Source organism: Marmota marmota, unplaced genomic scaffold (assembly GCF_001458135.2).
Source record: "Marmota marmota marmota unplaced genomic scaffold, marMar, whole genome shotgun sequence".
NCBI lineage: Eukaryota > Metazoa > Chordata > Mammalia > Rodentia > Sciuridae > Marmota > Marmota marmota.
The window spans coordinates 7,799,617-7,826,977 of record NW_026000240.1 but is presented as its reverse complement, the minus strand read 5'-3'; the positions used below and the strand labels follow the sequence as shown (position 1 = coordinate 7,826,977).

The window sequence follows — 27,361 nt, the reverse complement described above, 5'->3', positions numbered from 1 at the left end:
ATATATATATATATATATATATATATATATATATATATATATATATATGACAGTGTTGGGCACTGTTCCCTATTCAGGGCTGTCACTGTCCACCTGAGCTGGGCCCACACCTGAAGCTATGTGCTTTCTCAACTATGGGTGCTGCTTATTTTGAGTTAAGCAGAAAAGAAAATTCTCCTGAATTAATGAAAGGGGCCACTAGAAGAGAGCATGACCTGGAACATCCTGGAGGACCCCAGCTCCTGGACTTGGTGCTCCCACTGTGACAGAGTCAGGCCTCAAAAGGGGGAACAGGCCTGCTTGTAACGAAGGCTGCGGGGTGGGGGGGTCTGGTGGGCTGGCACCTAGAACAAACAATGCTCGTGCCCAGGTCCCATTCTTAGTCCTTCACAGGCTGGGTGGAAGTGATCCATGCCTGTGGCCTAATGCTTCCACTGTCACTCAGGAGTGTGACACAGGAAGGCAGCAGACAAATTAACAAGGAAATTTTACGAGTCCCCAAGTGTTTTCCCCCATTTCTTAACATCCTAGATGTGCTTGGAAGTGTACATACATTTTGGTTTCCTAGGAACAAGGTATGTGATCATAATGCAAATGGAAGAACAAGGTGCTTTGATTTAGGAGGGTGTATTTGATAACAGCTCTTCAGAATCACCGCCATTCTGATACATGATGCGTGCTTGCATGTTGCTGAATACTATTAATAATCGCCATTTATTCAGTGGGGCAAGGTTACTCTGAAGATCTCTGCCAACAGGTGGGCTTCCCTAGAACTTCGTGGAGCACAGTTCTCTTTGCAAGAGTTACTTGTGGTAGATGTGGTAGGACGTGATGCTGCAGCTGGAGACCATGGCTAGAGCTGTCTGGGATGACTTCTGGGGAGCACTAAGACCCCCGATGTTTTCATGATCAGCACCTCAGTCACACAGATTTGCTGGAAATGGAGCAGACTGTGACAGATTTTGAGCACCTTTGCAAGACTCTTGGGAATGACGATGTGGAAGTCAACTGTTTTATGGACAAGTCTGTTTAAGGAGATTTCCCACAAGGGCTTAAAAGTTAAAATATAAAAATCAAAAACTCCTAGATTAAAAGTGTCACTAAAATGTCAAGAAATTTATTTATCAAAACTTTGTTCGTTCGTTCTTCTTCTTTTTTTTCTTTTTCCTTTTTTTTTTTTTTTTTGATAGTGCTGGGATCCAACTTAGGGCCTCACCTATACTCAGCAAGCACTCCACTCTGAGCTAAATCCCAGCCCTGCTCTCTTTGGTTTAATATAAAAATTCTAAACAAGTAAGCCAACTTTTTGTATGTATGAAAGTACAGGGACAATCTGGGCCCAAGTGTCATGGCTCTCACCCCTGTGACCCCTCACTGAGTGGCTATACCTGCCACTGCAGGTCACAGTGATTAAAGACACCATCTGCATTTATTTTGTTAAAAACTAAAAATCCTCCATGATTCTGCTCTCAGTGTTTCCTGTCCATTGAATTTTACCTCCTTGAAGAGATCTAGGAAGGCAGCCTGACAGTTGGGAGGTAAAAGAACAAAAATAGGGAAAACATGAACTTGTGTAAATGCAGGCTTGAGAAATTCAGCTCAGTAGCACAAAGGTCACAGCTAAAAGCAAGTGCTAATTTTCTGGAGCTGAAGCCCAGCTTCAAAAAATGGCTGTCAAATAGCTTATCTGCCCCTTTCTCAGCAGGGGGAGATTCCTTTAGTGAGAGGAAATACCCCTTCCCCCTTTCTGTTTTCTTCATCTCTGTGGACTTCCTTGTTGTGATTGGACCTTAGAACTTCATTTGTGTTCTTGGGCTTTCTGCTGTGTTTTTTGCATGGATTTTTTTGATGTGCTGCGTAGAAACAGATATGGTGAGGCATCTTTAGGAGAATTTACCTTTATGACTCTTCTAGTCCATTGCAGGCCAAATACCAATACCTGTGTTGGGCACTGTCCCCTATTCAGGGCTGTCACTGTTCACCTGAGCTGGGCCCACACCTGAAGCTATGTGCTTACTCAACTATGGGTGCTGCTTTTTTTGAGTTAAGCAGAAAATCCTGTGTATGTCCAGCGTTTAGGAGTGGTTATTTCTATAGGAAGAAGTAATCACTCACAAAAAGGTTTGCAACACAATTATTTTTCCAGGGAGATTTCTGGGTGCATTTAAAATCTGATCACTTGCTGTGGCACAAAGTGTCCAAGGTGTCCGAGCAGCAGTGTGGTTTCTGGTTTGTATTTTAGATTTAGCTTCTGAAGGCTTATGCTGATGTCAGCAAGTATAACTTCAATGCTCTTTGAGTTTTTTTCTCTCTCTCTCTTCTTTGCAGTGGATTCTTGGGGATGGAAAATTTTAGGGAGCAGTAGGGTGTAGTAGAGTCACTTTGTTAGCATGGGGGAAAGGGAAAGTCCTTGAGTCTTTTTAATCTTTGGTTTCCCTATCAACAAAATAGTTGTTGGCACTGTTTACTTAATAGTTGTTGTGAAGTCCAGTGATGATGGCCATCATGGGAGGATCATGTGCATCCAGTGCTCTGCTAAGAGGTTCACTTAGTAACTTTGATTTCAAGCTAACTACAGTGCCTGTTTTTGTCCTGATAATAATGATGTTCTCTATCAGACTTGGTTTTGAGGTAACTTGCCCAAGTTTATGCAACTAGTAAGTGTATGAGCCAGGATTGAAACACAGGTTGGCTCCCGGCCTTTGAACTGCTATCCAATAGCTCCATTTTATAGATTAATAAAGAAACTGAGAAGGAGAGGCTGTCACTTGTCTCAGATCACCCAGTTGGTGAATGGTGGAGTTGACCGTCAGGCCAGAGTCGGCCGACTCCTGCCCACATCCTTGCCTGTTATGCAGTATGGATTCCAATTCCAAGGGCTCTTTGTCCTCCGTTGTCCTGACAGCTGATGAAACACACATAAGGAGCAGGCCCCTCCCACCATCTGGGGCCCACCCCACCAGAGCTGTTGCCTTGTGTGTTAAAAATCCACCGGTTCTCAAGACTGGGGTGCAGCTCTGTGGTAGAACATGTTCCATCCCCAGCACCCCCCACCCCAATTCCATTGTTTCTTGCTTCCTGAGGTTAGAGTCGCTCCCCTTCTCAAAGGTATCCAGTGCACCCCCTTGGCAGCAAGGCCTTGGAAGCCCAGGGCTAACTCCCAGGTGGAGAATGATCTGTAAGGAAGAGGTGGATTCCTAAAGCTGCTGGCTTTTCAGAGGTGGGGTTAGAGGGCAGCACAGGAATATACTAGCTTGTCTTTGGAGAACAGCTCGATGACCTTCAGGTTTTGGGCAGAGCACTGCTTCTTTTAGGCCACTCACCTCACTTTCCCTCCTTCCCTTACTTATTCTTACAACTGGAACTTAGAGGGATTCTATATACATAGAATCAGAATTCTGGGCCCACTGAGCCAAGGGTGGCTCTCCAGGCGCTATGGAGTTATGGAGAACTTTGAACCATAACATGTTCTACTGAAATTTATTTTGAAAATTTGAGACCAAAAAGACTTGGGAAAGATTTTATTGTTGAAAGAAGAAGAAATATGAAAGTTGCTAGTTTTGACATATTATTATGAAATGTCAAACTTGGGAGGAGAGAGAAGAATATAATGACTCACCATACTCCTTAGCTGGATGTAAGGATTATTGCATTTGCCATATTTGTTTCATATATACTTTAATGGAAGTATTTTCAAGCAAATAATGGATTTAACATTTTACTCCTAAATACTAAATTAGGTATCTCTTGAAAATAAGAACATTTCCCTATGTAACAAAATTATAATTTTCATATGTAACAAAATTATTATTCTTCTGAACATTTTCAAACCTGAAGAAATGTTGACAAAGAGGGCACTCTCGCTCATCCAGAGTCTGCAGTTAAGGCGTTGACACATTTCCCTGCGTGTGTTCTCTGTTTTTGCCAGTTGTCGCATCCCTGCCTGTTTTAGCATGTGGCATCTGAGAGTAAAGCTGCTCCTTCACACGGTGACAAGTACCATTCACCTAAGCCACTACCCTTAGTTTAATAATATTACCTAATATGTAGCCCTTGTTCACATTCTCCTAGTTGTTCTCCAAACACATTTTGTGGCTGTGTGTGTGCACGTGGGGGTGGTGGTGGGCTCACACCCATGGCCTTGTGTCTGATATGTAGGCCTTACATCACTGAGTTCCACCCCCAGCTTAAACTTGCACATGCGTTCCTTATGATTAAATTAGGTCAGGTTTTTTTTTTTTTTGGATAGAAGTGTAAATGATTTTGTGAATTTATTGCTATATCACATTAAGCTGGAAACAATTTCTTAACATCATTTAATACATTAAACTTAAATATCCCAATGGCCTCAGATATGTTTTTCACATTGGTTTTACTTAAACTATTATGTACCATTCTTTTTTAAAAAAACAAAGTAAAAACACTAAGCTATGGTCTTAATTTTATTACTTGTAAATGCCTTGGGCTCATTTTTATGCCTCCGCTAGATGGAAACTACATCCCTTTTCCTTTTATAAAAATTACTTGGAAAAAAGGGAAGCGATTTCTCTTAATTACTCTGAAAAATGAAGTAGAAATATTGTAGAAAAATATATAAATCATAAATATGCTGCCTGATGAATTTTCACAAATTGGACATGGCCAGGCACGTATGTATGCAGCTTTCAGACTGAGTAAAGGGCTTCCTCGTCCAGTAGTGCCCCTCCTGCCCTGCCAGGGCCTTCAGGGTGACCCCTCCCCTGACATCCAGGGCCCCGGGATCTTCCCCTACTGAAAATTACTTCTATTTCCCTAACAGAGGAAGCACAAAGTTGAGAAGTTTAAAAGACACATATATTTAAATTATGAATTATGAAAGCCCACCTTCAAAGATGTTTCAAATGATATACTGTATATATTTTCACACAAAATGATTCCCACATGAATGTTTTACATAATGGTTCCATTTAGCCACTCTCCCTAATTCCTGAGAATTGGGATTACATCCAAAACTTTAAAGGTTAAATTATCAATAGAACTCAAAGGGCATTTTGTTTCCATCTGTGTAAGTCATCTAATGTTTTAAGTCCTCCTTTGCTGACAATGGAGGCAGTCAGTGACAGGGGCTTAGCAAGGCATTCTTAGAGTTCTCCTCAGAGACCAGCAGTGTCCAGGCAAATGCAGGAAAAGAGCGACTCTTTACTGAAGGAAATTATTTCAATTAGTAACTCCCAAAGGATCACCAACAGTCAGGTAATGCTGAAATCTCCCCACTTTGAGGCAAGGAATTACGACGAGCATGCCATTAAAAAATTGAAAGAAGCCCCTGTGGTGGTGCACGCCTGTGACCCCAGCGACTTGGAAGGCTGAGTCAGGAGGATTGCAGATTCAAGGCCAGCCTCAGCAACTTAGTGAGCCCAACTCAAAAAAGACTGGGAGTGTAGCTCAGTGGTTAATCACCCTGGGTTCAACCCCTAGTATAAAAATAAAAATAAAACCAAAGGAAACTAGGATGAGGATGTGTGTGATCAGTTTAGCACCAATGACTGCATTTTGAGGGCTTCATGACAAGCGTGTGGTCTGGTCACACCGGGAAGGTGTGCTTCCAAGCATTTTAATAAGAAGCCAGTAGACAAGCAGCATGTGCGGGTCTCTGGAAGGAATCTGATGGTGGCTTCCCTGGTCTTCTGGGCTCCAGGTGGTTGGGCTCTGCCGCGGCTAGTAGGTGACTTTCCAGTGGGCTGGGTTGGGTGGGTGGCAGGCTTACTTGTGGTGTGTACCGGAGCCTTCAGCTCCCTGGTGAAAGCTCTACGTGAAATCAGCTCTACATGAAATTAGGTCATACAGATCCTGCGGTTGGCATCCCAGTGATATTGTGATTGGCACACGAGTGAGAGATTTGCTCTGTGTGCCTGGAGATTTCAGGGGTGTAGCAATCTACCTTCAGGGGTGTGGCTTTCAGTGCAGCATGCCCTAGTGACATTAGTGGCTAAGTGACTTGCTAAAGTTAGAAAACAGGATCGAACAGCTGGGTGGTGGCCTACTGCTTGTTCCCACCAGTTGTTTCAGACGGATGGAGAGGAGCCACCCAGAGTGCTTTGCAGCAGCTGTGACCTCGAACCAAGGGACACTTTATTTTGAAAGCACACTAAAAATAGAAACATATGGGCTCCCAATTTTAAAAAATAAATTGGAAGATTAAAGCCTTTCTGGGTACAAACAGCTCAGGTCACTTTTTAAGAACACAGTTTGGACTCAAGCCGTGTGGATGTTTGTGTATTTCGTCCATGGGCACACACATCCATGTGTGCCTGAGTGTGGCCAGCATGTGCTGACCTTGCCTGCTAGCTCTCTCCGTCTCGGTGCCCTGTCTAATCTGTGTTAATTCTGCTTTGGGTGGACTTTGTCATTGCGATGCTTCAGAACCAGGGCTTCATGGCTTTGGGCTCACGATTGCCTAATGATGCCCAGTAGGAGCCACCTGCAGTGTTTTACTTGTGGTCAACTGGGTGTGGAGATACTGCTATGATATCTGCAGCGTAATGTGTTTCCTGACAGTGCTGCTGATCAGATCATCATGGTTGGGATGAATTTCATCAACAGTAGAATCTCTCAATTCCTGAAGGTGTATTTTTTAGGATATTAATTATTATGTGTAAAATAAAAGATTACACCTAGGATAAATTAGAGAAATGTGGAGTTAAATTAGAACCAAAGTCTTTTTTATGCATGTGTATTATGTAAATTTTAGGGGGGAAATTCAGTATTCGGTGTTTTCCAAACTTATTTGATAATAGAACTCTTTTGGGCACAAGAGTGATGGTGATCCTCTAGGATGAAAGTCTCCTGGAATATACTGGTACCCACTCCGTGGAGTCAGCGTGGCTGGGCCTCGCAGCATTGGTTCCCTGGGAAGTGGAGTGTAGGTCCGAAGACCAGAAGGGGCTCCTGGGTGTTGTGACTGACAGAACATCCCCACCCCCCAAGTGCTGTGACTGGCAGAATACTCCTTCCCCCAAGTGGCCACAATAGAATAAAATAAAAAGTAAAAAGGGGTGGGGATATAGCTCAGCAGTTAAGCATCCTGGGTCCAATCCCTAGTACTAGGGGGAGTAAAGGAGGTTAATAAGCCTATTATGTAAAATCAAGTTCATAATTGAAGCTATAAAATGCTATGTAAAAGTCAACTGTGATTATCATTATTACCATGATCACTGTGAATATTATAAAGAATAGAGTAGCTGACGTGAGCCCTTAGTGCCATGGCTGTCATTAACATGAATATCAGTATCAAGCCACTCACGGAAACCATTTCTGCACTGTGTGTCCATGCGTGCCAGATGGAGCTCACTCTGAGGGCTCTGGTGGTGGTGTAGGGCAGAAGCCCAGCCAGCAAGTGTGCAGATGGAGTAGGAATGGCTGCTGACCATGTGACTGTTTTAGATAGAATTGTAGGATTCTGTAGCAGTAACTCTTCCTGGGACAAGTAAAGCACAAGTCTTCCTAAATGAGTTTTTGAATACTTATCCACAAAGTTATTTAAGATGTAAATAAGCTTCCTTTGGTGCAGCTGATGTTGAGAGGCAAAGTCATTTGCTGGACCAATCCCACAGTGTGGGCATTCCTTCATTCATCCCTCCTTGCATTGTTCTGAGTACCTGCTGCATGTTGGGCCTTCTGTCCCCAATCCACAGCTGGAACTACTGAGAAACTGAAAACTCAAATGTCTCCTTCAGTTTTAATCCCATTGTAAAAAGTCTCATGGAAAGGAAAACTCAAATGTATCCTGTAATGAAAATGCTGTTTCCTCTGACAAGGGTCATGGTCTACCTTGTTTGTTCCTCCCCCGGCTCCTTCCCAGTGGGTGGGTGTGGTAAAGAGTCTGCAGGCAGGATGCTTGTGGTGGGGGATGCTGTGGAGCCTGTGGCTGGTCACCAGACGAATCGAAGTTCAGGAGAGACCAGAAAAAGACACAGTTCCAAGAACAAGCAGAGATAGCTCATCCTAATCTTTTTTGGTATGATAACCACCGCTTCTCCTGGATCAGGCAGATGACAGGGAAAACAGAACTGCAGCTGGGAGTCTCCCCAGCCCAACAGGTGCTGGATATAGGGTGCCCCAGATTGTCCTGAGAAGTGCAGACAGCGTCAGGAGAGGGCTGTTCTGGGGTGCTGATGATCTCTGGGGTCCCTGCTCCCTCCAGCAGCTGCCAGAGGCAGGCATAAACTGTTGCTTAATTATAGAATTCTGCTTGATCCTCTTTATCCCTGCGACAGTGTTTCCCACTCCTGGGACTGTGCTGGTTCAGTGCACCTTCAGGCTCAGCTCTCCAGGGAGTAGTATGATGGAGCCTTTTCTAAGTCACAGCTGAGGGACCTACAGGATGTCCAGCCCTGAGCTCTAGCTGTGGAATTACTTGCCAAGGTTGTAATTAGCAGGTATGTGTTCCAGTGTGGAATGTACTTTTATTTTTCAAGCAGGAAGTGGGTTCTGTTGAGGCGAGGACATCTTTCTTATTCTTTTTTTCTGATTAGGAAAATAATTCTTGATGTTCAAAATGAACAAAATGTGCAAAGAAATCTAAAGCCTACATCCTCATTCATATGCATTTGATTAACCAAATGTGATTATGGTCATTCAGCAATACATTACGGGCGTCTGCTCATTTTAACAAATAGAGATCTATGTCATTTATAGGTCTGTTGAGTCTGCAATTGTCTGAGCTCTATCATGATCTAATTTTTTCCCCCAGAACTGAGGATTGAACTCAGGGGTGCTATACCACAGAGCCATATCCCCAGCCCTTTTTGTTTTTATTTTTTATTTTGAGGCAGTCTTGAGGCAGTTGCCCAAGCTGGCCTTGAATGTGATCGTCAAGACTCAGCTTCCTGGGTTGCTTGGATTATAGGGGACTGCGGCAGTATGCCACTGTTTCCAGCTTATCTAAAGACTCCAAACACACCTGTCTTTCTCCTTAGTTGGTCTTACTCAGTGGTTTCCATTCCTCATGATTCAAAAGGGCTGCTGTAATTCTAGCCATCCATTTATATTCCAAGCTGGAGCAAAGAGGAAGGGTAAAAAATAGAAAAGTCTGCATATTCTTTTCTTTTGAAGAGCTCCCCCAGAATCCTACATAGAATTTCTGTTTATTGTCTAAAACTTGTCCCTTGGCTAGACCTAGCACCTAGACATGGGAGAGCAAACATTGCCAAGCAGCCGGCCATCTCTATCCTTCCTGATAGTTTTCCTGTATATAAGATTCTTGGAAGTGGAAGTGCTGTATCAAAGTTTTTTCAAGGCTTTTATTACACACTGATAAACCATGGTGCCAACTTAAGTCCAATAACATGTGAAAGTACCCTTGGTGAGTTTGTAGGGTCTTTTGTGAGCATTTTATGATCATTTCAAAAGCTATTTTTCCCTGAAAATGTTTTTTTTTTTTCTTTTGTTAAAATCACATATTCTGCCAAATGCCATGGTGCATGCCTGTAATCTTGGTGTCTCAGGAGTCCAGAGCAGGAAGATCAGAAGTTCGAGGTCAGCCTCACCAATTTAGCTAGGCCCTCAGAAACTCAGTGAGAACCTGTCTCAAAAAATTAAAAGCTGTTCAGTGGTAGAGCACCCCTGGGCTCAGTGCTAAGCGCTGGGGTGGGGGAATCTGTGTCTGTACAAGTAGAGCTTTCATTTCAAGTGACTGAAGGGGAGTGTCTCAGAATTTAAATGCTGTTCACACTTATTTCCTCTAAGAAAGCGTACTTGGAGGCTGCCAGCTGAGTCAGTAAATTAAGGCGACTCTCTCCTGTTTTGAAGAGTCTCCCTGACAGTGGAATAAAGACTCAGTGAAAAGGCCCTGTGCGCTGCCCCAGGTCTGATCTGTGCTGGACCGACAGCTTCAGCACTCCGTGGACAGAGGCCTCCTCCTGCAAGGTGCCTCCTCCTTCGGGTGGGGTGGTGCCTGCTTCTCCTCCAGCTGAAGGTAAGGCACGGTTCTGATGGAATCTTAGTGCTTTAGTTTAGATGCAGTGGACAAGTTCAGTGTCACCGGGGCTCCCCGCGGACGTCGCCGGGCGCCCTCTACTGTGAATTGGCTGCTCTGTGGGGGTAGCCTGGCCTGGTACGCCCGCGGCCTGGGTCTATCCCCGTGCTACCGCCAAGCCCAGGCTCCGACACCGTCCACCAGACCCTCAACAGACCCCACAGGTCCCGAGCGCGGTGCCCACGTGCACCTGCCCGCACAAGCCCGCGGCACCTGCAGGCTGGTCTGCTCCCGACCGCCGCGCAGGCCGTAGTTCTCACGCCCCCATCCGGTTTGGTTAACTGGCTAACAGGCCCCGTAGGCGATCGGTCAGTGAAGAGTGGACAGGGCAAGGAGTGGGCGGGGCTGGGAGCGTCCAGTCCAGATTTCCGGCCGCTCCAGGGGCCTCTAGGGTCCGCCATCCAGAGGCTCGAGACTGACCCGCAGCCTCGGCCATGAAAGACCACCTCCACCACCCACCACCCTCCTGTTCCCCTGGCCACGGGGCTGGGCTAGGACACACCCCTCCGATCACGTGGTCTGTTCCCCTGGCAAAGAGCCACGTCCCAGGGCTTTCCGGGTGTCCTCCAAGAATTGTCTCGAAAGAACGGAAGATGCACCTGCCACCCAAGAAATTCTGCGGAGAGAGCTCAGAGTCAGGACTGGGTGGGGCGAAGCCAGTATTAGAACAGCAGGTGCTTCCAGCTCCTCTGCCTCGAGGGAGATGGGTGCTGTGTCAGCAAAGGGGGCAGGACCAACGGGTCCTTTCTTAAATCACAGTATCACACCTGGTTTCCTGACGTGGTTGTTCAGATAGGTTATCTAGATGTTCTGTTTTAGGAATATTTGTCTCAATATCAGTGAGTCCTTGGCCACTTCAACTATATGAAGTCAAACGTGCCTGCAGTTTTAGTATTAAATTGATGTCTGCCATTATTTCCTCCCATTTTCTGGGGTTCTTTGTACCTAGAGCATTTTCATTCATTCATATATATTAAGTTTTTATATATGAATGAAAAAATTATATATATATTTTTTCATTCAATCAAATTACTCATCCTGCTGGGCTTGGTGCTTGCCTGTAATCCCAGAGGTTCGAGAGGCTGAGGCAGGAGGATCCTGAGTTCAAAGCCAGCTTCAGCAAAAGCGAGGCACTAAGCAACTCAGTGAGACCCTGTCTCTAAGTAAAATACAAAATAGGGCTGGGGATGTGGCTCAGTGGTTAAGCACCCTGGGTTCAATCCCGGATACTCCCCACCAAAAAAAAATGTGCTCATCCCTTTAGGTTTTAGGATAGGAGAGGAAGAAATGTCATATTTCAAGGGTGTCATGAATGTCTGGGATGGTGCTTGGCGCTTTACTTCTGTGGTTGGATGAAATTCTCAAATCAGTGTCATGGAATGGACGTTTTTATGCCCTTTGGGGGAAACCAAGATCAGAGATGTTAAGTGAAGTTACAGTGACCTCTTAGCCAATTAATGGCAGAGGCAAAATTCAAATCCACTCTACCACTCTGTCTCATTTGGACAAAAGATGCCGGGAAATTCATGTAAAGAAACATGGTGGAGGGTCCCAGGTCCCAGGTCAGCCTGGGCAACTCATAAGAAAGGGCTCAGTGGTAGAGCACTGGGATTCAATCCCCAGTAACATCAAAAAAGAAAAGAAGAAAACGTGAACAGAGCTGAAACATAAGACTGGTGCCTGATGGTGCCTGATGGTCATTTCTAAGGTCCCCAGGAGCAGTCTTCCTTGCCTCTGAAGCCCAACTAGGTCCCTCTCTGATGTCTTAGTTTTTGTTTTTGATCCTCCTCATTTCTTGCAAAATAGGATCCTCACTATGAAGAGCTCTTCCAGTCTTTCCTCAGTCTCTGGGTTCACATCAGTCTTTGAAAAGTCTATGTTGTTTCATGTCTTTCCAACATGTACAGAGAGGAAGTGGCTCTGACAGCTGGGCCCATGGCTCATCCTCAGCCTAGAATTTAAAAACAAAATAAAACCAGCAGAAAGGAATTGAAGCCCTTTACAGGAACATAGGAGAAGCTAGACTAACCCAAAAGAATTTTTGCTTTTTAAAGTGGCTTTGCCCTCTTTTTTGGCCAAGTGACATTAATTCATTTGGTCCCATTGGAAGGGGTGGGTGGGGGCAGCCGCAGGCTTAGGTTGGAGATGTTTGACATTCGTTGCTGTTCAGGAGCAGCCAAGCAGTGGTTCAATGTCCTACTTAAGAACAACTGGAAAAACAGCATGTTAGAAACACATGTCAGACACACAGAGCCTGGAAAAACAATTTTCAAAAAAGTATTTTAGCATTCAGAATTTAACTCAGTGGCTTCAAAATAAACATTTTTTTTTTTTTCAAAACTAATTGTGAGATTAAAGCTGCTGCCCAGGTGTGAGGCAGCCCTAGAGTAGGCCTATCTAAACAGGCAGCTCTGGAGACAAAAGGTCAGGCTCTGCACCGGCTCCCTAGCCCGGCACCCTGACTTCACTGCTACCACCTCCCACCCCATTGATTGCCAGCTCCTTGAGGGCCTAGGCCTGGCAGGCACTGGGCCCTGAATGCATGATTCATTGACTTGAGTTCAATACCACACAAGGAGCAAATCCCACCGTACTGATTGGGGTTCAGCATTGCTGCCTCTGGAGCTCGGCCCCAGAAATAGCGTGCACCCTGATCCTGGAAGGAATGGCTACGTTAGTTTTATTGAAAGATAACAATATACAGGAAGCCTAGTGGACTGTCCATTTAAAGGATTTTAGTGGTGATTCCCCCACACTCCGCATTTGCAAAAATTGATTTTCCTTTTCTTTTTTCTTTTCCTTCTTTTTCATTTTGCAGTGCTGGGCATTGAACCCAGGCCCCTGCCCATGCTAGGGAAGTGCTCTGCCACTCATCTACACCCCAACCTCAAAGCTGTTTTTAGAAGTGAATTGCTAAGGAATATTTCATCCCTTTGTAAATGTCAAATGAAAAGCTGGATGAAAGCATTCCATTTCTCATTGACAATGAGCCTCATCTCTTCCCCCTCCTCCTCTTCTCAATCCATGTTTTTGTGAGAAAAAGAAAAAGTTAGTGCATATTTTAGAATTGTCATCTGGAAATAAGGAAATGGATTGAGATAAACTCTTGATAGTTGTTTAGTTCCAGGAGAAGAATCCAGGTGTTTTATAAATCTTATAATGCTGTTGCCAATCCCGACTTGAGGAAACCAAAGGCTGGACGTGGATGATAAGGCTGAGTTGGCTCACAGGGCGCTCGGCCTGTGGCACACCAGCCAGCAAGTCTGCCAGGCTGACTTTTTTTTCTTCTTTTTTCAGGGGTTAGGAGAAATGAGGTTGGGCAAGAATTTGGCTCAGTTTGCAGAGGCAAAGCCAGCCTTGCCAGTGCTGGGTGATGTTGGGGAGCTGGCACAGATGGTGGGGTGTCTCTCACAGGGCTGAACCTCGCCCGGGAGCGAGGCCCATGAGTCACACAGGGGCTCTGTTGATGAGTCACAGTTTTCCCAAAGTGGTTTTCTGGAAAAGTGGCCATTCATAGTGTCCCCCTCTTCCACACCCCAGGCCCCTTCAGGAACTACACATGTTAAGGTGTCACATCCCTGGCGGCTTCTGCTGTTCCTTGGGCTGACGGCAGCCCTGCTGCGGGACTGGGCAGCCCTGGCTGAGTAAGTGCCCGAACTGAGTCTGCAAAAGAGGCCATGTCTCCGTGGGCAGGATCTGTGGTGGATGGAGCACCACAGCTGGCCCCAGCGGAAGTCCTCGTCACGCTGCTGCCATTCTACTGCTGCTAATTTAAACAAGTGGAGGCTTCTTGGCAAGGCTGGGGTGGAAGTCAAGGATTAGAGACTGGCAGTTAAAAATACAAGCCCTGCCATTCATTCAGAATTCCAGAGAACTCTGAAATTTTTTGAATTGGCAAGTGAATGGTGGAGACCGGAAGCATACACCAAAGTAATGCTTTTCTGGTCTTGTATTGTCTTTTATTAGAAGACCCTAGAAACTCGTCTGTTTGCATATGAGTTATTATTCCTGTATCATAGACTGCAGCTACATTTGATGAGCTGCCTAAGTGACAACCTGACTGGAACCTTTTAACTATAAATTCTTTGTGATTTCAAAGGAGGATACGAATTCTCATTACCACGTTTCTGTTATTTGAGCAGTCACCTCTATTGTATGGTGTTTTTATAGCTTTGGCATTTAAACTCTGAAATATTTTGCTAATGGATGTGTCAGCTATGTACATTTGCATCTGGACTTCTACCTCTTTATGTCTTTTATTCTAATGCATTAGAATAGCAGGGTGTGGTGCTCTATATGGAAGAAGAATTGTAACCAGTTATAGTGTTATGAAAGCTGCTTTGGGACAAAGAATACTCAGTTGGGGTGACAGCAAGAAGAAAGCCAACTTGGGAGGGATACTGAGGGCTCTAGAAATAGCATTGACACAGCTGTGCCCCTCTTCAGCATGTGAAGGACTGTGCTTTATTTTTGATTGTCAATGTATTGAACTTCAAAATTGAATTCCCCATTATCCAAATGGTCCATTGGGGTTAATTAAGCAGAGAAGAATAATGCACATGAGGGCCGCTCATTTTACTATTGTGAGCAAGATATGCCAGGTTGCCAATTGAGATGGGGTTGTGATCTGAGAGTCCACAGGGACAGTGACTCCTCCAGTTGTGTGAGCTCTCACTGTGGTCTACCAGAGGGGACGGCAGAGGGAGGCTACCTGGAAAAGGAGTGTGTGTGTGGGTCTGGCTAAGAGGATGAGTAAATGCACGCCAGCTGTCCTTGTTCTTGTGGCTAAGAACCATCTCTGGTGTCCTCAGGACTGTTAAGTGCCACTGGCAAAAATCCACAACAAATGTCCTACAAGATATGAATAAGATATGATGTGCCATTTTCAAAGTCTCGAGATTTAAGTTAAGAATGCACTGTTAAATTAGACCAAAACACAGGTAGTATTTATCCCTGAAACACACCGAACTCAGGCATATTTGTATTCTAATTCTAATTGGGAAAAATTTTAAACTTAAATGTAAGTCTTAAAGTCTTCTTGCCATCTGGCGCAGGATTAAAAAATTGGCATAGCGTTTGACTGCTGACATTAGGTCAACTTTGCTTGGCAGGCCCTATCAGAGAATTTATCAACTGCATCCAAATCTATTTCAATTTTTATCAACTGCATCCAAATCTGTTTCAGTTTCCATTTTTAACACTAATGGGTCTAATTGGATCGGTTCACAAAAAGAAGGTTACAAAGCTATTTAGCAATTTCTAAGCAAATTGTCTTCAGCCCGTATATTTTACAACATTAAAAGGGTAGTAAACTGGCCTAACAAATCAAAAAGTCTTTAAAACCTGATTTTAAAAAATATGACAGTTTACTTTTACCCTAAGTTGGGCTTGTAAATATCACAAGGTTGTAAAAATATGATTTTTCAGGTGCCTTCAGTGTGCAGAGTGATTTGCTGTGCTCCACAGGGCCCTCAGAAGAGCCATACTCCATTGGAGAGAAGCCGGAGTACCCCCAGATAAGAGGGATCAAGGGAAGCCTAGGGAGGTCTGCAGTCAGGGGATGGAGGAAAGTAGCATGATGCCGCAGTCTGGCTGGGCACAATTCATGAGCCACTTGTCAAGCAGAAATGAACTTTATTTTTAGAACACACACAGCACAGGAGCTCTTCAGGAATTCCCTCAGAGCCCAACTGCCACCAAAGGCTTCCTGCGAGCCTCTCAACCCCCACTCCTCCTGCTCTTGAGGCCCTCGGCTGGGTCGCATGGGCGGAGCCAAAAGAGTCCCCCAATGAGCACCTCCGTGGCCTGAAAGGGCGGGGAAACAGCCCAATGAGCATCACCGCAGAGGAGCCATTCAACTGGAAGTTTGCTGGGGCCGCGGTGAGCCAATCAGCTGGAAGTTTGCTGGGGCTCCTTGGGCTGTGGCTCTCAACATCATGACTGAGTGCTAAACCCATTGCTTTGGTCCTTGTGACCCCAGGCTTGCCTTTAAATTCCCACTTCATATTGGTGTGGTTCCCTTTACCTGCCTCCTAGGTTGTGCTAGAAAATAGAGGTGGGTGGAGGTTGCCTTCAGTCTGTCCCCACAGCGCCCTGATGTCTGGTGCTGACTATCCACAGCGACATATTCAAGAAGTGGGGATGGAGGGAAGCTGCTGAGAAAGTAATCTCTGCCCATAGAAACCAGCCCCACATGCTGCTGAAGTTTTGTGACCGTCCTGTTTTGTGTGATTCTATTGCTCCGGCAAATCAAATCGTCTCACGGAGGCCCCTCTGCCTCTTGTTGTGTGGCTTCCTTCCATAAAGTTGGATCAAGATCCCAAATGCCAGGCCTTTCCTGGGCGGTGAAGCTGCTGGACTCTATTTTTACACAAAGGATCTGATCTTTGCTGTCAGTGGTTCTGCCGCTAGTCAGGGTTTTAAGATTTTAACGTGGCTCATTTTCCTACCTACCCCTCAGGGTGCTCATGGAATGTGGTACCTTGTCCACAGCTGTGGAGTCGGGAGCTAGGGCTGCCTATCCTGCCCTCTGCTGAACGACCTTGGGAAGCTTGGTGAATTGCACCTGAGACCTGAGACTGTGAGGGTGTTAAGGTTCTCTTCAGAACCGGCCCTCTGGACCTCTCAGAGAGGATCTGGCCTATTTTTTTTTTTTTTTTTACTTTTTTCTTCTTTTGTCTCATGGATTTGGGTGCTAAGACTAGAGTAGGTTGGTGACCTTAACCCCCTGGGTCCTGTGCATAGGGTGAATGCTAGTCTCGGTGCCCAGGTTCCCTGGCAGGCGGGCTTCAGCAGGGCCCTGGCAGAGTCTGCAGTCTCTGGCAGTAGGCCCACAGGCAGGTGCAGCTGCCCTGGGAGTGCCTAAGGGGCTTCAGGAAGACTGGAGCAGGAGAAGCCTGCAGGCCACCACTCCCTACCCATTGCTAACCTCTGCAATGGGTTAGGAGGTTAGCAATGGGTAAGGAGGAGGAAGCCACCCCCAGGCTGATGGTGGGGCCGGTCCCAGAGGGGCCGGGTGGGGAGGGCCTGGGTGCCGCCCCTTTCCACTTCAGTGACATTTTAACTTCAAACTCATAACTTACCTAGGAAGTAAAATGGCTTTCTAAATTTGTGTCTTTATTAAAGAAAATACTTAATCTACAGGGGAAAATGATTTCTCACAAAAGTTTTCTATAAGCCACTGTTCCTCGCAAAGGACCTCTCAGCAGAGTGCTGGCCTCTCTTGAACCTTCGCAAGCTCCAGGTCCTGGGAGCTGGAGCAGAGACTATCAGTGTGGCTGGAGGCCTGCAGGTGGTTTGGGCTTTCTGTGACTGTGAGAGAAGGAGGCTGGCCAGGTGAGGCCCTGGAGTCCCAAGTGCTAGGGAGGCCTAGGCAGAAGGATCACAAGTTCAAGGCCAGGCTGGGGAACTTAGCGAGGCTAGGTCTCAAAATGGGCTGGAGATGTGGTTGTGTGTAGAGATCCCTGGGTTCAATCCCCTGTAACAGAGAGGAAGAGAGGAGGGGGGTTGGAAGGAGGCTGTTGGGAAATGGTGGTCAAAGGGGCCTTTGAAGAAAGGGAAAAGATGCCAGTTGCGGTGATGTGTACCTGTCATCCCAGAGGAGGCTGAGATGGGAGGATTGCAAGTTCGATACCAGCCTCAGCCACTCAGCGAGACCCTGTCTCTAAATAAAACATAAAAAGGGCTGGGGATGTGGCTCAGTGGTTAAGCACCTTGGGTTCAATCCCCAGGACCAGAAAAAAAGCTACCCAAGACCCTTCATGTGAGACCCTTGTGGGGTTTCGTTTTAAATGTAGGACAAAAAAATTTTGTCAAGAATCTTTCCTTCCCTGTAGGAACCGGTATTCTTTTTCTTAATAAACAACAAGTAAGTTATTCCATTTGCCTTCTTACTTGGGCCATATGAAGATACAAAGGTAAAAGCCAAACCTGCCCTTGACCTTCAGTGACTTCTCAGGACCTACCCCTGCATTTCCAGGCATCAATTTCCCTCTGTGTTTTGCAGCAGTGGGTGTAGAGAGCAGGGCCTCACGTGCCAGGCAAGTGCTCCACCCCGAGCTACCTCCCGAGCCCCTTTTCTCTTTGAACCTTCATGAGTATTTGGCTTTGGTTATGAAAACAATCCATAGTCACTGCTTGAAACCTGGAAAATACAAAGGAGTTCAGATAAGGGGAAACAAACAAACAAACAAACAAACAAACCATCAATGAGTCTATTACTTCCATATATTACCATGAGTAGTTTAGCATTTTTTTTCTATTTTGTTCCACTTCCAAATATGTAAGTAGTGTGTATTTATGGAATACATGAAATACAAGTGGATTGTTGTGTGTGTGTTCCAATTTCCAGGGAGGTTAGGTTTTTAAAGCAGAAGGGAGTTTTTACAGGTAGACCGGTGAGGCTGTGGAGGCAGGGAGGACGGAGCAGCAGGGAGGCCCGGATTCCTCCAGTTGAGCTGTGCGTCCTGGCAAGCAGTGTGCCACCATGAGAAACAGGGGAAGGAAGTGACTCAGGGACACTGAGAGGGTGCCCAGATGACAGAGCAGAATCAAAGACTGAGCAACCCGTGGGGTCTGAGAAGGTGGGGGTGGAGAGCCAGAGCCTGGGCCTCCCAGTGACCTGGACAGCAGCACAGTCCATCTTACCCTCAGTGCTGCACTGAGCACCCTGTGAGCAGTGCCTTCCCTGGCCTTCGACTTGTGGACGGGAGGCCGTCTCCATGTCGTGTAAGCCAGGCCCGAGGTTCCTGCGCATACCTGCGTGGGTACCTGTCACAGCTCTGCACACTCAATTCAGTGCCTTTCATCTCTAAGTACAACCGCTCCTTGAGAAAGGCGTCCTCTGTACTCAGCATCAGGGAATACAGTGAATGACACTTTTAATTAACAAGCCCCAGAAACGTCTTGGCTGGATGTGGAGTTGGAAGTGGGCTGCGGAGGCCCCCACTGCTCTGTGGGGGCTCAGGGCCCTCAGGTCTTGGGTGAGTTCTACCCCATGGGGTCAGGCCTGTCAGGACAAGGGCAGGAGCTCCCACTCTGAAGGTCCCACACAGTCCCAGGGGACGGGGACTGGCCAGCTGTGGTGGCTCCAGGGTGAGCTGGGCTCTTCCACCACTTCAGGGGCATGACCCTCCTGTGCCCACAACTTGTAGGAGCCACTGGCTGCTTGTTCGCATGGGGGGATGGTGCAGTGCCAGCACTGAGGACCACGTCATTCCAGCCCTATGGAAGCTGAGCTTCTGACCACAAGAGTGTCCCTGCATGTCCTCCAACAAACAGGGGCCAGGAGGCATGCTGCCTTGCCTCTGGGCACTCTGCTGCTCTGCTCCTAAGGCTTCAGGCACAGCCCAGTAGCCACAGTGTCAGAGTCCAAGAGTCTCCTGAAACAGGAGGGTTCCTGTCCTTCCTGCTCCAGAGTGGAAGGTCCTCACCTAGGCCGTGGACCCAGCCCTGGACCCTGCCTTAACAGGACGGTCTGAGGGAGAGTCACTTCTCAGCTCCAGTTACCTTGCTAAAGAAGTCCACTGCACTCTGATAGCCTCCTCAGTTAGTTCCTCGCTCTGAAGGCCTGTGACAAATCCCAGACGCTGAGTTTCCTCAGGCCCAAAAGCTGACTCAAGGATTTTACTAAAGCTTTAAACAGAATTACTGTGGTCAAACTCAGGTCTAACTAAGACCATTCATTGTCTTTCCCTTGTCTGTCCTTCCCTCCTCCCTCCCTTTCTTCTTTCTTTCTTTCTTTCTTTCTTTCTTTCTTTCTTTCTTTCTTTCTTTCTTTCTTTCTTTCTTTCTTTCTTTCTCTCTTTCTCTCTTTCTTTCTTTCTTTCTTTCTTTCTTTCTTTCTTTCTTTCTTTCTTTCTCTCTTTCTCTCTTTCTCTCTTTCTCTCTTTCTCTCTTTCTCTCTTTCTTTCTCTCTCTCTTTCTCTCTTCTCTCTCTTTCTCTCTCTCTCTTTCTTTCTCTCTTTCTCTCTCTCTTTCTCTCTTCCTCTCTTCCTCTCTCTCTTCCTCTCTTTCTTCCTCTCTTCCTTCCTCTCTTCCTCCCTCTCTTCTTCCCTTCCTCCCTCCCTCCCTCTCTCTCTCTCTTTCTTCTCTCTCTCTCTCTCTCTCTCTCTCTTTCCGTTGAACCCAGGGGTGTTTTACCACTGAGCCACATCCCTAGCTCTTTAAAATTTTTTTTTAATTTTAATTTTGAGACAAAGTCCCACTAAGTTGCTTAGAGCCTTACTGAGTTGCTGAGGCCAGCCTTGAACTTGTCAGCCTTGGTGTCACTGGGACTACAGGTGCTCCCCACTGTGCCTGGCACCCCATGGGTGGGTGAGGGCTCAACCATTTCTTTTGTTATTTTTTATGCTTAGGGAAATGAACCTCAATCAATCTTTCCCTATTTTTTTCTTAACAAGATAGTATTGGTTCTTTTATTCATTTATTTATTTATTTTAAGATTGACTATGGCACCTATAGTATTGAAATTTGGTAGTTACATTTCACTCCACTTGCTTTGCTGAAGGTGCTGGGGATAGAGGGAGGGGTCCTGTATGTGCAAACAAGTGGCCTACCTTGAGATACTGAGACACACCCCGAGTCCTTTTATACTTTTTTGTGTGTGATGCTGGAAGTTGAGCTCAGGGCCTCTTCAAGAGCAACACCACTGAGCCACATCCTCAGCCCTTTCTATTGTTTGTTTTGAGACAGGGTCTCACTCACTTGCCCAGGATGGCCTTGGACTTGCCGTCCTCTGGCCTTGGCCTCCTGGGTAGCAAGATTACAGGTGTGACCACCATATAGGTGCCCTTAAAGATGTTTGGAAAACATCCAGGTTCTCACTCAGGGCAGTGAATGAGCTTCCTATGGGAATAGTTTCTGTCTTGGATAAGGAATATCAGCAGTGGAGGCATTTAATTGTGAGGAAACAGAACAAAATAAAATAAAAAATAATGAAGATGAACTGACTGCAGCTCAAGGAAGTTTCTAGATCTCAGATGAAGCCAAGTGTTGGTAACAGTGGTTTCCTGCACTAAAGAGTTGAGAGAGGCCATCATTATTCACAATTAAGTTGTGTTTAACAGAAAGAGCAATTTTGTTCCCTCCACATCTGAGGACCTGTCCTAGGTGTGTGGGGTTTGACAGGGAAGAGGCAAAACTAGTGAGGTCAGAACAAAGGGCTAATACTCAGTTTTTTCTATCCAAGTGTGTTGTCTGTGATAGATACAGAAAGACCTCTGATACCATTTATAAAGCAAAGTCAGGGCAGTAGATGATTCTGTTCTTCTTTTAAGTATATATATAGGATGCTGGGTGTGGTGGTGCCTACCTGGAATCCCACTGACTGAGAGGCTGAGTTAAGAAGATCACAAGTTCGCAACGTAGCAAGACCCTCAACACTTAATGAGACCCTCTCAAAATAAAAAATAGAAAAGACTGGGAATGTAGGTCAGTGGCAAAGTACCCCTCAGTTCAAGCCCTAGTAATATGGATGAAAAAAAAAAAAATCAAAAAAGAAAAGAAAGAAACTAGCATGCTTCAAACCCAACTCTCTACTCGCCCGCCTCCCTGCATTCATTTCCTGTTGCTCTGTCCTGGGCCTCATAGTGTCACCTGGCGATTGGCTGAAGCCAGGCTGCTTTGTCTTGGTGAGCTCAGGGGTGCTGTGTGAGGAAGCCCCTCATGTCAGGTCCATGAGCTGGGAGAGTTTGGGGGCTCAGGGGGCTGGGGAAGGAGAGCATGGGTCCCGCTCCTGGAGATGAGCTCGCCATGGTGTCGAGTGTCATGGACCATGGGTAGATGAGGGCTCCTGGGCCCAATAGAGCTTGTGTTAAGCATCTGCAGGCCCCACTGTGGCCCCCTGGGACAGAGGCTCAGAGGACAGTGTGTTCTTGGTTGAAACCCACCACAACTGGTAGATACTCGCAGGCAGCTCCGAGGGAAGGACCAGCGCCGCCTAATTGTTTTGCTATTACTGATGCTGACAATTTAAAAGTAGCTAATTGTTTTCCTTCTTTTAGTCACACAGAAAAAATCACCACCTGGCAAGACCCCAGGAAGGCGATGAGTCAGCCCCTGAATCATATGAGCCTCCGCCCTGCCGTCACTTCCACACCAGTGCCTCAGAGTTCCATGGCCGCATCCCAGCCAAACCTGGGTAAGCCCCAGCTCCGACTCCTGCCGAGGGGGCTCTGCTGGCTCCAGGCCTCTTTGTGCTTTGTCTCTCTCTTCCCTCCTTGCTGCCCTTTCCTGCTGCCCGTCCCTCCTTTGTTTGGCCTCTTGGCCACATAGGTCGTGACTCTGCCTTAAGTTTGCACTAGAGTGCCACTAGAGTGTCCCCGTTGGGTCCTGTTTCTATTTAGACTAAGGCAGTGTCCCTTCCTGTGAACTGGGATCAGGGACACAGGTGGGCCCTCCCAGGCCTTACCTGGTCAGGTCTCAGCATAGCCTCCAAGAGGTAACAGAATGCCCCTGTGTGGACAAGAGGACCCCCTGTCATACAGCCTTCAGACTACAGAGCTGAGGGCGGAACCCTGCTCCCTACTGGTGCAGTTACCCATCACCTCATGTGCCTCGCAGGGAGGCTCACCTGTCACGTCAACCACAGTGTTTGGGTGTGTGACCTTTAGCCTCTATAAGGGAATGGTCTCTGCTCTTTAGATCCTGTGCACTGGACACTAGGTCTGAGGAGTGCTCTGGCGGGCAGAAGTAGCCAAGGTTTTGGGTCAATTTTCCCTCCCTTCCTCCCAGGGCTTGACAATAAAAAAGGGCCCTTAGATTGGTTTTGTAAAAAATGTTCTTAGACATTTCCATTTAAGATTAAATACTCAGATACTGCTTTATCCCTGGAGTAGTTAATGTAGGGGTGAAGAGTACCTCCTGCTGGATTTTCAGGAATGAATTGGATGAAAACGGCAGCGTTATCCCCAGACCCCTTTTTCTCGAGATGCTCAGCCAGTGCATGTGAACTCAAATGGACGCACTCTCGTCCAGGAAGTCTGCACCTTTGTGCTAAAGTGTGCAGGTGTGCTTGTGTCCAAGAGCAGAGGCCTTGGACTCCCCTCTCCATGTGCCTTATGTAAAGGGCAGATCAAGGAAAGTGGCCCAGTTCTGTGAGCAGGGGAAGAGCCACCTCTGCTAGACCTCTCATTTTTCTGAGGTTGGGGATATGGAGATAAGCTTCCCATGACTTATTTGTCCCAAATATGTATGTGCTCATGTAGGCGCATATGCCAGTGTCACAAATACACCCCCCGTGCTGTGAGCAGTAGCCACACCTGCAATCCCAGCGACTGGGGCGGGGGCTGAAGCAGGAGGGTCACCCATTCAAAGCTAGTCTCAGCAATTTAGCGGGACCCTGTCTCAGAATAAAAACTAAAACAGCCAAGGGTGTAGCTTTGTGGTAAAGCGCCCCTGGATTCAATCCCCTGTAAAATATCTATCTATCTATCAATCACACCCCAAGTAAATGAGTTTCCTAATTCCATCAGTCTTCAGCTTTCATTAAATATTCTAAAAATTGATTATTAAAGTTTTGATATCTTTCTCTAGTGCTGGGGTTTGAACTGGGCTTGTGTGTGCTCTAGCACTGCAGTGCATTCCCTGTCCTAGGTCTTACTTTATAATCTCTTATAATTGAAAAAAATATCTCATGGGCATGATAAAAGACATTCCAACACTTCAAAGAAGTGTTCAAAAAGTAGGTCTCCCTGCAGTCCCTGTCACCTCTGCCCACCACTTCCTCACCATGCGCTGTTTCTGTGTGTGTTCACACGGTGCTGTTTACGTGATCACATTGAGCTGGTGTCTCATGTTCTGTACTGTGTTTTGTCTTTCCACTTCTAGACTCATACATTTAGGGCTGCCTCCTTCTTGTTAAAAATTGCCTCATAGTCCAACATATGGATATGCTGCAATTAATGTCCTTGACTAGCTCTGATCTAATGCACACTTAGGTTACCAGTAATCATTATGCTTGGTCATACTCTGCTCCATGCACTCACCTTAATCTTAAAAACTGTATGATAAACTGGATGTAGTTGCATATGCTTATGGTCAGTTCCAGAGACTTGGGAGGCTGAGGCAGGAGGATCACAAATTTGAGGCCAGCCTGGGCAACTTACCAGAGACCATCTTAAAATAAAAATGAAAAAGTCTAGGGATGCAGCTCTGTGGTAGAGTGTCTCTGGGCTCAATCCCTATACTGCAAAACACATAAAAAACACCACCAACAAAAGACCCATAGGCAAACTAGTGAAGTGTCCCTAAAGAAGTTGTATCTGAACATTCTGAAACATATTTACCTGCGGCTGAGTGAAATACCTTACTTTACAGATTTCTAAGAAATTAGGGCAATAAGTTTCTTACAACATGCAGTCTTGGGTTTTCCCAACGACATTGGAGTATAACATTGCCCATTTATAGAGTTAGTCTGTGGAGAGTCACAGATGTGTTCCAACGAGGGAAACATAACCAGGAATATCAAGCAGGTTCCAAAGACCAGGAGAAGAGTTAGAGTCACAATGTCATCCCAATAGCAAATGATTTAGTCAGGACACTGCGTTCCAAGTTAAAAGCTCTGCCTGTGATTCATACTCACTATTATCATTCTTTAAAAATGACAAGATCAGGCCAGGTGTGATAGCACATGCCTATAATCCCTGCTGCTCAAGAGGCTGAGGCAGGAGGATCCCAAGTGCGAATCCATCCTGGACAGCTTAGTGAGACCCTATTTCAAAATTTAAAAAGTGAAAAATGAACAGACTTGGTTGTAGCTCCAAGGTAGAGCACTCTGGGCTCAAGCCCCAGCATCGGAAAAAAAATCAGATCCTTTTCCTCCTCCTTATTCTTTAATTTAGAACTTTGATACTTTTCAATGGAATGTAAGTGAACTTAAGTGATATGTCCCTTTTAATGTCTCCATAATGACATATATATGAAAATGATGTCAAAGTAAAGTTAATAGAATTGCTCTCAGGTGACAGAATTAGTACCTTTTTTATAGCTAACTTTATTATTTCTAGAGCTGTGATATAATTTGCAACATATATATTATAAATAAATCTCTTTTTATTGAAGCCTCTCATTTTTTTGGGGGGGGGAGTACTAAGAATTTAACACAGGGGCAATTTGCCACTGAGCCACATCCCAGCCCCTTTTTAATGCTTTTCCTGAGACAGGATCCCACTTCGTTGCTTAGGGCCTTACTAAGGTACTGAGGTAGGTCTTGAACTTGGAGTCCTCCTGTCTCAGCCTCCTGAGTTGCTGGGATCACAGGTGTGGCCACCACCTCTGCTAGACCCCTCATTTTTCCGTAGGTTGGGGATATGGAGATAAGAGTCAGACTGTCCAAAAATGTGTCTTGGCTCTGCTGGTCACCAGCCTATGACCCTTTGAGGTCACAGAGTCGTACCTCAGTCTTCCCATATGTAGAGTGAGGATTATTAATATGTAAGGAAATTATGAGTTTATATCTGTAAAATGCTTAGAATTGTATGTGACACATAAAAAGCTAAAATAAGTACATTTTGTGTTTGTTTTGTGGTACTGGGGATGGAACCCAAGGGTGCATCTTTACCACTGGGCCACAGCCCACTTCTTTCCAGTTTTTATTTTTAGGCAGGGTCTCACTAAGTTGCCTAGGTTATCATCAAACTTGTGATCCTCCTGCCTCAGCTTCCCAAGTAGCTGGGATGGCAAGCTTGCGTCACCACATGTGGCTAAATGAGGTGTTTATTCTTATTATCATCACTCTTTGTGGACAGAATAGCTTTATTGTATGTTTGAGTTAATCATGGCATGCATATTTTCAGAGAATTTTGTTGTTCATTATAAAGGCTTTCAAGAAAAATATTTATTTTAGGCTGGTGAGACTGCAAAGCACTCTGAGGAACACTCTGGTTACTTTCAGTGAGGATAGCGCCCTCTGGCGAGTCAACTTTCCCTCCCCCAAGAAGCTCCATATACTGGGCATCTTCCTAAGGGCTTTCCTCGTGTCCCTGAAGGGTGGACTATAAATCCAGTGTGTCTTCTGTCCTAGGATTTTGTAAGAATAGACTGGCAGATTTGCTATGTGGTTGGATTCACTGAACTTTCAGATATCCAGGTGAAAATAAAATAGGCTCTAAAGGGGATAATAATAATAGTAGTAGTAGTAGTAGTAGTAGTTTTTTCCCCACTTTTTTTCACATAGTCACTTCAGCTTGGTGTGGTTTCTAACTGAAATGTTAGTTTTTCTGCTTGCTGAATCGGGTAACTGTAAAGTTTGATTTTGTCTGAGTAGACCAGTGACCTTTAAGTCTGAATCCCCAGATGTTGCCTAGGAATGAAAGACAGAAAGACCTTGGGGGACTTCAGACTGTACAGAAGAGAGGTCACATTTGGGAGTCCCTGTGGAGCTAGTGCGTCCAGAGTGCTTACTTTTAAGTAAGTGACACAGCAAAAGGGCAGAATTCTGTGTATGTGCAAGTGTGAAAGGTGACTCTTTTTATCCAGAACACAAACCAGAAAGAATTTCAAGTAGGCTCTTTACCTTAATTACTATTGATTACTATTAATTACTATTACTGTTATTACTATTAATATCCCTATTAATTTTTAAAGGAAGAAAAAAAATGAAATGAGGGGAAGAGAAAGGACTGTCTACCCTGTTATGACCTGTGGATCAAGGGCCTGGGGAAAGTGGAGCCCACTCCTGAACTTGGTCCTTTATTAGGGTGTGTAGGGACCTGGGGGTTGGGTGGAGGGCAGGGGTCACCTTCATTAGTGGAGTCTCCTTCATAAGCACTTGGAGTCAGAACTCAGTTTCTCTTGGGTTAGATACTTATTACTTGGATTTGTTATCTACCTGATCTGAGGCTCATTTTCCTTGTCTATAAAGTAATGACAGTGGTACCTACCTGATAAAGTTGATAGCAGTAGGGAGGTTCCTGGCCTGGCCTATAGCAAGTGCCCAGAGATGTGTTCTTGCAACCCTTCCTGTGAGCTAGTGGCAGACTCCCCTGTGTTCTAAGGGAGAGCCTCTGCGGTGCTCAGTTAGAAGGCAGTGGGGCTGCTGCTCCCTCAGGAAGACCCAGCCGCGGCAACGTCAATTTTACTGTTTGGGTACTTTTGCTTACAAATTGTGATACTAGTTGGTGCTGCAATGGAAAGTAATCTTTAACCTCAGACAGCAGTTGTGAGATGAAGGAAAGCAAGCTGGTGACCATCACATCCCTGTCAGACCCAGGGGCAAGAATCAGAGAGGCCGTCCAGCTTTTAAGTTCTGAGGGAAGAGGTATCCCCTGCTGCAAGTGAGACATGTGTCAGCATGCAGATACCAAAATCACAGAGCAACATAAAATGCCCCGTATTCTAAAGTGTTTT

At 45.8% G+C, this 27,361-nt stretch overlaps 1 protein-coding gene across 2 annotated transcripts in view; it reads left to right on the top strand.

Annotated features, from left to right (window-relative positions):
* The window catches only part of Wwtr1 (WW domain containing transcription regulator 1), a 120,170-nt gene that overhangs the window by 49,042 nt on the left and 43,767 nt on the right, over positions 1 to 27,361 (top strand). For both annotated transcript variants that reach the window (XM_048794112.1, XM_048794114.1), the window contains exon 3: positions 22,018 to 22,154. In XM_048794112.1, coding sequence (XP_048650069.1) covers positions 22,018 to 22,154 — 137 coding nt within the window. The remainder of the gene's footprint in view (positions 1 to 22,017; positions 22,155 to 27,361) is intronic.